Source organism: Asparagus officinalis, chromosome 8, assembly GCF_001876935.1.
Source record: "Asparagus officinalis chromosome 8, Aspof.V1, whole genome shotgun sequence".
Taxonomy (NCBI): Eukaryota; Viridiplantae; Streptophyta; class Magnoliopsida; order Asparagales; family Asparagaceae; genus Asparagus; species Asparagus officinalis.
Genome location: NC_033801.1, coordinates 107,679,030 through 107,691,614, shown reverse-complemented (window position 1 = coordinate 107,691,614; position 12,585 = coordinate 107,679,030). Strand labels below are relative to the sequence as shown.

At 35.3% G+C, this 12,585-nt stretch overlaps 2 protein-coding genes across 2 annotated transcripts in view; one reads left to right on the top strand and one right to left on the bottom strand.

Moving 5' to 3' along the window:
• LOC109821674 (ATP phosphoribosyltransferase 1, chloroplastic-like) overlaps nt 1–509 on the top strand; it is a 40,361-nt gene extending 39,852 nt beyond the window's left edge. The window contains exon 14 of the mRNA XM_020387841.1: nt 137–509. The gene's annotated coding sequence lies outside the window, so the exon portion shown is untranslated. The remainder of the gene's footprint in view (nt 1–136) is intronic.
• LOC109821673 lies at nt 9,803–10,570 on the bottom strand. Its single transcript, XM_020387840.1, has one exon. It carries the CDS (start codon nt 10,568–10,570, stop codon nt 9,803–9,805), a length of 768 nt encoding a protein of 255 aa, XP_020243429.1.

Sequence of the window (12,585 nt, the reverse complement as noted above, 5' to 3'; positions counted from 1 at the left end):
GGGCTTTCTCTGAATTATAAAGTTCAGGAGGCTTTTTTTTGTATAATTTTACCCTTCGCAAACTGAGTAATGTATTATGCCGTTGTATTATGATCCATTTCAGCTATTAGAAGGCAGATTGTTTTTTTATGTATAGGTACAGCTGGTTTTGCTTCCGGATCCCATCAACTCTTGGATGATGACGAAATAAAGTGGAGCTATTCAATTTGCCGTATGCTTGAAATAATTTCTGTACTGGCAATATTATGTTGTGTGTTTATGCATTTTGTTCATCCTTAATATGTGGGAAGAAGGGGGTTAGAGATTGTAGTCATTGTATATTAAACCTCACAATTGTGGTGTTTTATTTTTGTTTTATCGTTTTTTGTTTGGGATAATCATGTTGAATAAATATTTTCATGTGTACTGTATATGGAAGTTTAGGTAGGGCTTTCATATTTTTTTCTTCGGAGTAGAGATGCTTTTACGCTGATATACTTTTTATATTGTTTCAGTGACCTTTTGTTGAAGGATGAACGTACGGGGTTTGAGGATAAAATGTTATCGCTTATGGTGTTTTGGGCTGCGATACGGTGCATTATATGTTCTCTTGTGATCTACCATAACATGTTTGTCCTCACATGCAATTGCGTTATTTGTACCATTCATAGGTGGGTAGAAGATTAGTATGAGAATTTTGTCTGCCACCCTCAATTCCATAGGGTTGGTTTTGATAGGATTCTCATTTCTCAATCTCTATCAAAACTTCTGAGTACAATTAAGTGACAGAGATCTTTGGGTGCAGCAAAATTTAATGTTTCTTGCACCAAAACACAAAGGTAGAGGTATTTGTAATAGGTTAAAAAAAATAATAGCGATTCGGTTGATTTAGTAACAATGTTAACTACTAGAGCAAATTGATACTATATTTGAGGGCACGCTTTCTAAGAGAACCGACGAGACGAAATGCCCGCGGTTGCCTTGCGATGCACACTGTACGAAGGCAAAATGGAGATTTTGAAGTATTGATTATATCTGCTCAATTATACTGAGATTTCTTGCAAATTAGCCCTCCACATAGCATATGTAAAGAACAGAGATGTTTTCCCCTCAAATATGGATGTCAGTCCCTCAATTTTTTGAGATTACTCTTATTCGCCTCAAATCCTAAGAGGTTAGGGGCTGCTTAGAGCATCTCCAATTACTCGGCAAAATCTCCATACCTCTAAATTTGGAGAGTCAATCCTCTCCGATCACTAAAGCTAGAATTTGGAGAGGCTCTCCAAACCACTATTCAAACTTTCATTATTTACAACTTTGTCATTTTTAATTATTTAATTTCTTGAAAATTACCACTTTGTCATCATTCTTATTAATTTAAAGTAGATGTTTAATTTCAAATAAATGTAGTTAAAAATTATTAATCTAATTTTCGAAATAATTATATATTTGAAACGGTCTCGCCGAGATCTTCAAAATGAAACTAATATTAATATATTTTAGTATTATAATATTTTTTTAAAAATTAAATAAATAAGTATCAGACATGAAAATTTAAATACGGGGATCTATTTAACTTGCCACATAAGAAAATACAAGCATAAATTATAATATTTAAATTACATTCCTTCGTTGTCGTGCCTCTGTCATAAATGTTCAATTAGCACGTTCCGAAGCATAAAATGAGCTTCCCTATCTTGAATCTTCCTATGTCGATGAAGGAATCGTTGGAATCATTCAGCATCATCAATCTCCATCTCTTCAGGTCTTGAAGATTAGTTGTGAACAATAATCTCTGGTTCCGCATCGCATTCATCCTCCACAGTCATGTTATGTAGTATAATACAAGTAGTCATTATGTCGTGTAGTCCCCGCTTGTCACAAGAACGTGATAGTCCCGTGATAATGAAAAATCGTGACTGAAGAACACCAAAAGCCCGCTCTATATCTTTTCGATATCCTTCTCGCATAGCAGCAAAGAGCTGCCTCTTAGGCCCTTGTGGTTGGGATATTGTTTGTACAAGAGTAGACCATTTGTAGTATAATACAAGCAGTCATTATGTCGTGTAGTCTCCGCTTGTCCCAAAAACGTGATGGTCCCTTGATAATGGCAAATCGTGACTGAAGAACACCAAAAGCCCGCTCTACATCTTTTCGATATCCTTCTCGCATAGCAGCAAAGAGCTGCCTCTTAGGCCCTTGTGGTTGGGATATTGTTTGTACAAGAGTAGACCATTTTGGGTATATCCCATCGGCCAAGTGATAACTTGTATCATAATTCTTTCCTAAAATACTATAATTAGCAGGAGGGGAAATACCTTGTACTAGTTGGTCAAACAAACTTGAAGATTTCAGTACGTTAATATCATTGTTAGATCCTGGTAATCCAAAAAAAAAACATCCCATATCCATAAGTCATATGAGGCTACTGACTCGAGCATCATTGTTGGGCCTCCATGACGTCCCGAGTACTGTTCCGCCCAAGCTGTTGGACAATTTTCCCAATTCCATTGCATGCAATCTAAACTACCCAACATTCCCAAAAATCCACGCTCTTCGCCTTTCCTTAGCAACTGTGCAATGTCACCCGCAGTGGGATACCTCAAATATTCATTTCCGAACACCTCTATAATTGCCCGACAAAACCTCTTCAAGCATTGGCTTAAGGTTGACTCACCAATCCTAATATATTTGTTGATACTATCCGCCAAAGTTCCGTACGCCAACATGAGGTGCGCTGCTATTACTTTTTGTAAAGTCGATAATCCTAATACACCAAGACTATCTCTCTTCTGCACAAAGTAGTTGGCGTGCTCTTTTACTCCGTTGACAATGCGAAGGAATAGATCTCGTCGACATCGAAACCTTCCGCGAAAAAGAGCATCCCCATATGTGGGTTTCTCAGAAAAATAATCGCGCCAAAGTCGAGAGTTACCTTCTTCTCTTCCACGATTGATCACCACATGACCGGGAATCGATCCTTTACGTTTTCGTTCTATGCTCTCTTGAAGATGACGAGCCAATATTTCCTTCAAGACTTCATCTCGCTCCTCCTGCTCAGCCAGTTCATTCTCCTAGTCTTGAAAGCAAAGATCGAGGGTATCTCCATCGGAGGAAGAAGAAGAGTGGTTCCAAGACGGCCCCTTCTCTAAAGCTCATATTTTATTGTATGGAGAGAAAAGAGTTGGGAAATATTGAGTTTTGCATTTAGAGTTCATATTAATAAAGAGTTGTGAAAGATCCATGTTCGATCGTGTCAATATCGAGTCCCATATTTGTCTTCTTGCAATCACCAGATTCCCACCATCACCTCTTGTTGGGTGATGTTTCCAAGATCCCTTTCCGGTCGTGTCAATATCGAGTCCCGTGTTTGTCTTCTTGCAATCACCATATTTCCCACCATCACCTCTTGTTGGGAGACTTATATTATAAATAATGGTAGCTCTTATCTCATATGGTCACACTTCCATCCTTTCTTTCTTATTTATTTAGACAACTACTTTTTGTCCACCAATCTTTCTTCATCCACTATGACATCTGTTCGAGGAAAATCATTCATTAACCAAGAATATCAGTTCTTATGCTTGGCATGGTTTAAAATTTCTCAAGACCCAGTCTCAGGCACATGTCAAAAGAAAGATAAGATGTGGGAAAGGATCATAGCAGTATTCCATAAAAAGGTAGGTGATAGACAACGGGCACCAAGGTCTCTGGAATGTCGTATGGACATAATTAAGATGGCAGCAAATAAATTTTGGGGTTGTGTTCGACAAATCGAGTGACTGAATCCAAGCAGAGCTTCTGAACTCGATATAGTAAGTATATAATTTTACTATGGATTTTATAATATCATTTTCAACTATCTAATATTTTTTTGTTTGTAATTTTGTTAGTTGACTCAAACTAGAATCATGTACGGAGAAGATGTTAAAGAAAGGAAAGGATTTCAGTTCGATCATGTTTGGACAATCCTCAAGGATGCCGAGAAATAGGCTGACCCTAAATCCAATCATGCAGCTGGGAGCATCTCTGAAGGATCAGAGTCGAACACGCAAAGTCGGCCTAATGCAGCAGAGGACGTTATGGATCTCAACACGAAGAGTGAAAGTTTTATGAACATGAGTGATGGCCAGTCTCCCACGAGACAACCTAGTAAGTCGGCCTGTTGGAAGAAAGAAGGAGAAGGCAAAGAGAAAAAAGACGACGGAGTTTAGTTCTGAGGAGGGAATTATTAAGAGTATGCAAGAGATGGATGCTAAACGTGAAATGAGCAGGGAAAAAAATAAAGTGATTGATGATAATGAAACTTAAAAATGAAAAAATAAAATTAGAATTGCGAGCTAGAGAAGTAGAACAACGTGACTAACAATTAGCTCTTCAGTGTGAAAGCGAGGATAGACAAATTATGTTGATTGATCTAAGTAAGATCGTCGATCAAAGTGAATGTTAGTTTTAAAATTGAAGGAGACAGGAATTCTGAGGCGTGAAACACTTTCCTTAAAGAAATATTTGCCCCCACTTGATATTCAAAGTTGCTTCGGGCAAATACAAATTTTCTTCCCAGGATACAACAGAAAATAAAAATTCCAGTAAGCAAATCTGGAATTTTCCTTAATTCATTGTGGGCTAAATACCCATATTGGTATTTTAATTCAACCTCATTTGCCAAGAAGGTATTTTAAATAAAAAAATCGGCGTTAGGGCATTTTAATTGATTAAAATTACCAATTAGGTTCTTTTTCTCGTCGGCGACCACTTTTCCGGCGAGAACTCGTCACGTGCGTGACACGTGATGACTTAATCTGTATAAATACCCATATTGGTATTTTAATTCAACTCAATTTTCTAAGAAGGTATTTTAAATAAAAAATCGACGTTAAGACATTTTAATTGATTAAAATTACCAATTAGGTCTTTTTGCTCGTCGCCGACCACTTTTCCGGCGAGAACTGGTCACGTGCATTTTAATTCAACCGGTTTTCTAACATGGCAGTGGCAGGAAGAATAAGAGTCGATGCATTTTAAAATCTCCTATTTCTAAAATTGGTAAAAAAATTAGCGAAAAATTAGTGGAGAAATTACCGTATAAATAGAACCTTTCTCTTGCATCGATCCATGGCCGCGCCGGCGGCAATCTAGTCTGCAGTGATCTTCGTCTTCTCACTCCGCGCCGGCGGCAATCTAGTCTGCAGTGATCTTCGTCTTCTCACTCTCTTCTCTCCGAATTCCCATGATGTTTTCTTCTAGAAGTTCCTGGAATCGGGGGTTTTGGCTGCTTCTGTTAGCGGTAAAGGTAAGATAATTGAGTTGGATCCGAGATCTGGAGTGCATGCGTTGAAGTTTGATCTTTGTTTTGAAATTTTTAGGGTTCAGGTTGGTTCGTTTTGGACTTAAATTGTGATTAATCTTCCTGCCACTACCACGTCAGAAAACCGGTTGAATTAAAATGCACGTGACCAGTTCTCGCCAGAAAAGTGGTCGCCGACAAGCAAAAAGACCTAATTAGTAATTTTAATCAATTAAAATATCTTAACGCCGATTTTTTATTTAAAATACCTTCTTGGCAAATGGGGTTGAATTAAAATACCAATATGGGTATTTATACAGATTAAGTCATCACGTGCCACGCACGTGACGAGTTCTCGTCGGAAAAGTGGTCGCCGACGAGAAAAAGAACCTAATTGGTAATTTTAATCAATTAAAATGCCTTAACGCCGATTTTTTTATTTAAAATACCTTCTTGACAAATGTGGTTGAATTAAAATACCAATATGGGTATTTAGCCATTCATTGTGAAACAAGTTTGTAATATTACAGAAGTTTTTGATCGAAAAGATTCAGAAAAGAAAACTATAAATAGATATCTGAAAACATAAACTATTTATAGGTTTTGAAAAGGTATGAAAAGCATAAACTATTTATTTTTTTGAAAAGGTCCTTCCAACAGTCACAACTTTTCAAAACACCCCTTGGAGCAAACAGTCACTTTTCAACAGTCACTTGTCTTTTCATAATTTTTTTTAAAAATTCAAAATAACATTTAAAAAAAATATATTCAATATATAAAAAACATTTTAATAGTATTATATTTAAAAATAATCTGCAATATGTACAAAATGAGATAAGTATACATATGTAGAGGTATCTTTCGATTTAAACCTTTACTTAGTACAAATACCTCAAAGTTCTATCAAAGTCGTTAGTTGCCTTAACATTAAACTAATTACTCTTTGTGATAGAACCGGAGAATATTGTACATACACTAATCTCTTGTTTCAATGAGAATTAATATTTTAGCACTGTTATGGCCTTGTGCTTATTCCTGGTTCATGAACTCTTTAAAGAACAAACCTTTAGTTCTTTTAAGAAGCGGCACCACTTCTAAGTTCATATAGGTGAAACGTCTACAATGTGTTTTCCATTACTTTAAACACACAACAATAATATATTAGACTTTCATTAAGAGCATAACTCATCCTCTTATTCCGTAATGGACGATATTGACATTATCTTTTAGGGCTTAATGCGTCAATATCAATCAATCACTTTCAGAAACTTGTTATTACCCATTTAAACCATTTAACCAGTTTAGTTCTAGAAATGGTTGGGTTACCATTCCTGGTGATTTTTAAATATAAGGTTTCAGCCCCATTTCACTTGATGTCATCTTTACTACCTCTCTTGCTAGAGGTTTTGTAAATGGATCAGCCAAATTTTTATTTGTCTTGACATAGACAATAGTTATGACACTATCTTGTATCAAGTGTCTCGCATATTCATGTCTTAGACTTATGTGTCTAGACTTACCATTATATGTACAATTATAAGCCCTTGACAAAGTGGCTTGACTATCACAATAGATAGAGATAGGAGGCATTGGACTCGGCCATAACTTAATATCTAGCAATAAGTTCCTAATCCATTCAGCCTCTTTACCAGTTGCTGCTAAAGCAATGAATTCAGATTCCATGGTGGAGTGTGAGATACATGTTTGTTTCTTGCTTGCCCAAGAAACTGCTCCTCCACCAAGTGTAAAAACCATTCCAGAAGTGGATTGGTTGTCTCCAACACTAGTCATCCAGCTTGCATTAGTGTATCCCTCTAATACAGCAGGGTAATCATTATATAACAAACACAGATTTTTGGTTTTTTTTAAATATCCAAAAATTCTGGAAATGCTTTTCCAATGTTCTACACTTGGATTACTAGTGTATCTACTTAATTTGCATACAGCAAATGCAATATCAGGTCTAGTACAATGCATGGCATACATTAAAGAACCAATTACACTAGCATACTCAAGCTGTGCTACAACTCTACCAGAATTGGCAGTCAATTTGACACTGGGATCGAAAGGAGTGTTAACTTCTTTAAAACCAAGATGATTAAATTTATTCACTATTTTTTCAATATAATGTGATTGGCTTAAAGAAAACCCCTCACTATGTTTTCTAACTTTAATCCCTAAAATAGTATCCGCTTCTCCTAAATCTTTCATTTTAAACATAGAAGATAGATACTCTTTTGTTTCATTTATACCAATCATATTAGTGCCAAATATTAACATGTCATCCACATACAAACAGACAAGCACACCATATTTATCAGTGAATTTAGAATAAATACACTTATCAGCACTATTATGTTTGAAACCATAAGATAGAATAACAGAATCAAACTTTTCATGCCATTGTTTTGGTGCTTGTTTAAGACCATAAAGAGATTTAATTAGTTTACATACTTTTCTTTCATTTCCTAGAAGAATGAAACCTTCCGGTTGTTCCATGTAAACCTTCTCATTTAAATCTCCATTTAAAAAAGCAATCTTGACATCCATTTGATGCACAAATAACTTATGTATAGATGCCAAAGCAATAAGAATTCTAATAGATGTTATACGTGCGACAGGTGCATATGTATCAAAATAATCTATGCCTTCTTTTTGTCTAAACCCTTTGGCTACTAATCTAGCCTTAAAAGCTTGAACAGAACCATCAGAATGATATTTTCTTCTAAAAACCCATTTACATCCTATTGGCTTTGATCCTTGAGGTAAATCTACTAAAATCCAAGTACTATTTCCCATTATAGAATCCATTTCATCATTGACAGCTTCTTTCCAAAATGAAGCATCTCTAGATGACATTGCTTCTATAAAGGTTTTAGGATCATCATCTGGATTAAAACTTATAGGATGTTTATTTAAAACATTATTATTCCTATCACCTTCAACAAGAAAAATAATTTGTTCAGGAGAAATAAAATCTGAAGGTAAAGATTTCTCTTTTCTTACTCTAGTACTTCTTCTTGGCTCTGATATTTCTTTAGATATATTCGTTTCCTTAGCATGAAAATCAGAACTAGAAAAATTATTAGAGTTAAGCAGAATAGGAACATTTTCAACATTTTCAGAATCTACAGAAAATTTATTTTCAAAGAATTCAACATCTCTAGATTCAACAATAGTATTAGAAGATAAATCAAGTAGTCTATATGCTTTGCTATTTTCAGCATATCCGACAAAAACACTTTTAAAGGCTCTAGGTCCAAGTTTTGTTCTTTTAGGATCAGGAACTCTATAATAAGCCAAACACCCCCACACTTTAAAATATGACAGATTAGGCTTTCTACCTTTCCATAACTCATAAGGGCTTATATTTGACTTTTTAGAGGGAATCCTATTATGAATATAACATGCTGTGTACAAAGCTTCTCCCCATAAATTTAAAGGTAACTTAGCATTATTAAGCATACAATTTATCATTTCTTGTAAAGTTCTATTTTTTCTTTCGGCTAAACCATTCTGTTGGGGAGTATAAGGTGCTGTACATTGATGAATAATGCCATGTTCTTCACAAAAAGTATTAAAGTTATCAGAAAAATATTCACCACCTCTATCAGAACGTAATACTTTAATTTTCCTTTCAAGTTGATTTTCAACTTCTGTTTTGTATTTTTTAAACATATCAAAAGCTTCATCTTTTGTTCTTAAAAGATAAACATACATATATCTACTGCAATCATCAACAAAAGTGATAAAGTATCTTTTTCCTCCTCTAGTTAACATACCATTCAATTCACATATATCAGAATGTATTAAATCTAAAACTTTAGAATCTTTGCGAGAAACACTTGGAAAAGATTTCTTTGTTAATTTAGACTTAGCACAAATTTCACATTTATCAAATTCACCATTAAAGTTAATGAAGTCTAACTTTCTCATATTTTTCAAATAGCGAAAATTTAAATGTGCTAAGCGATCATGCCATAAATATGAAGACTCAACAATATAAACAGAAGATATAACTTTATTATTAATACTTAGTTGATACATTCCATCACAAGAGTAGCCCTTTCCCACAAACATCCCGTTCTTAGACAGGATAACATTATTTGACTCAAAAGCAACCCGAAACCCTTTCTTACAAAGAAGATCAACAGAAACTAAGTTCTTTCTAACTTCGGGTACATACAGAACATTTATAAGAGTCAATTTCTTTCCAGAAGTAAAATCTATATCAACAGTCCCCTTTCCAGCAACCTTTGCACAAGCATTGTTCCCCATTTGCACTTCTGTAATTTCCGAAATTTCTTCAAATCCTTTGAACAATGATTTGTCCTTGCAAACGTGGATTGTTGCTCCAGAATGAAGCCACCATCCAGACTTAACAGAAGCCATATTGATTTCAGAAATCATAGCGACCAGATTCTCTTCTATCATATTTGCAGAAGACTTTGATTTTACATTATTATTTTTTCTGTGACGACATTCTTTAGCAAAATGTCCAGGCTTGCCGCAAATAAAACAGGATCCCTTTTTCTTCTAAAAATTCTTCTTTTTAAAGTGTTGTCCACTTTTCTTTACTTGAAGGTTCACATTTTTTACCAAAGATTCATTCTTTTCCACGGTGTGGACCTTACAATCACTTTCGACAGGATTTTTCGAATCACGTATGCGTGACTCCTCTTCAATTCTAAGATTCTTCTGAAGTTGTTCCAAAGAGATATCCTCAGTTTTATGCATTAGTTTCTTCGAATAATCTTTCCAAGTTGATGGTAGTTTTGCAATAATTGCAGCAACTTGAAAAGACTCTGGAAGAACTATTTTGAGAACATGAATCTTATTAACCAGAACCTCCAATTCATGAACTTGCTCTAGGACAGACTTGTCATCAACCATTTTATATTCTAGATATTTTGCAATTAAATACTTGTTTGTACCTTCCTCCTCGGCTTTGTATTTAAATTCCAGTGCGTTCCAGATCTCCCTTGCCGACTTTATCCTTGTGAAAAGATCATATAATCGGTCCGAAAGTGTGTTCAGAATGTGACTGCGACACAACACTTCATCTTCCTCCCGTTTTGCCTTCTGCTTTTTGATTTCTTCGATTTCCTCCTCAGTAGGTTGTTTGCCGTCTGCACTTGGTTTTGGATCTTCTATGGGCTGTAGGTTGGGGTTGAGGATGTAGGAGATCTTCAATGTTGTAAGAAGAAACATCATCTTGTCTTGCCAGCGAGAGAAATTGTTCCCGTCGAATCGGTCCAATTTGACCATGTCTTGATTCATCACCTTGATTGATTCCGACTCCATTGTAGCAGAGATATTTCTTTAAGATTGTTAGTTTTAAAATTGAAGGAGACAGGAATTCTGAGGCGTGAAACACTTTCCTTAAAGAAGTATTTGCCCCCACTTGATATTCAAAGTTGCTTCGGGTTAATGCAAATTTTCTTCCCAGGATACAACATAAAATGAAAATTCCAATAAGCAAATCTGGAATTTTCCTTAATTCGTTGTGAAACAAGTTTGTAATATTGCAGAAGTTTTTGATCAAAAAGATTCAGAAAAGAAAATTATAAATAGATATCTGAAAACATAAACTATTTATAGGTTTTGAAAAGGTGCTTCCAACAGTCACAATTTTTCAAAACACCCCTTGGAGCAAACAGCCACTTTTCAACAGTTACTTGTCTTTTCATAATTTTTTTTAAAATTCAAAATGACATTTTAAAAAAATATATTCAATATATATAAAAAATAGAACATTTAAGCGGTAGCGGCAAGTGTGCAAAGTGCTAAGTGCGTCTAATAATCGCTTCAAAATCACGCATTATTCGCGCTACCCGCACGCGGGTTTAGAAGCCTATACTTTGATCCATTATTCAAAGCCCAATAAGCATTCAATGATTTTAAACCTCTAAAAAAATGTTCAAAATTCCAATGTGGGACTATCTTGTTTTTTACAAACAAATACTAACAGTGAACGTGCTTACTATCAACAAAAAAAGCAAGAAATTATTAATAGAAAGGATTATAGAGCCCCATCATTCGACTATGGATTTTCCTTCGGAGGGCCAAGAGGATTTTCTGAGCTTCTTAGAGGAGCTGTAGGAGGAGAAAACAAATATGGATTTCCCTCTAGAGATCAAGGAGGATTTTCTCAGTTTACGGGAGAAGCTGGTTCTGTAGGAAGAAATGAATATGGGGATTCATCGAGAGATCAGGATGGAACTGGTAGTTATAACGATAATGACCTGCCGGAATTTTATTTGTCTGTTATCATATTTTATGTTTGAGGTTTATGTTTGTGACCAATGGTATGTTGTATTAGAGGTTTATGTTTGCTTCCTTGTTCTATCGATGTATGCTTTGTCATTGTTATTTCAGATTTTATTTTTTTTAATATGTTGTATTGTATTATTAATATTGGGTTCATTTTAAAGCTATCGTCAACACCTTTCTAATGTTATTATTTTTTTCCAAATAAATTATTAAAAATAAAAGTATTAATGTTAACTATATCCAACATTATTAATTTATATGACTTTTTGTCACGCCCCGCTTCCCAAAATACCTGGGAATCGGAACGTGAACAAGCCCGCGACGTATTAAACTGAGAAGAGATAAGTGCTAGACCCAGTCTTCTCAATCTAATACGCTAAGCGTCAAGAAATACAAACGAAGGCACAGGTCCCCGATCACAGTAGCGAGAATATAATAAACAACACAGACAGAAAATATACATATCACAACTGAAATAACATCCGATACACAAAGTTTGGGTCAAACATGCCCTTATTACAAAACAGTACAACTAAAATAGGAAAATACATAGTCCGACAAAATAAGAAGGAAGTACTGCAAAATAACTAAGTCCATCGAAAGACTAAAGGGTAAGGTACTACATAAGTAATCTAGTGTCCATCAGTGATTACGTAAAAGAAAAGGTTAAGCTTCCGTCTGTTCTTCTGTTCCACCTGGAAGACACTCCGGCTGGGCATACTCCTGCTCTAATGCATCATCATACTGGACCTGTCCGTCCTCTAAATCTGACGTACACCAGAGAAAACAGGTGTACGTCAGCGTACATAACGTACGGCAAGATCCCACAAGGAAAGTAGAAACGGTCGAACAACCAATGCAAGAACAATAATAATAATAATAGTAATAATCTAAATGAAATCCACCACCATAATATAATAATCAGAAGAATCATAAATCGATCGGGTAACGAGGTCCTGCAGCTAGCAATCAAACTAATCATCCAAGTAACGAGGTCATACTACTAGCCATTGTATAACAGGTCACTGGTCACATCTCACACAGAG

Bases quoted from the DNA above. Each gene is read 5' to 3' on its own strand.
- LOC109821673 (XM_020387840.1), bottom strand. From the start codon at position 10,570: ATGGAGTCGGAATCAATCAAGGTGATGAATCAAGACATGGTCAAATTG.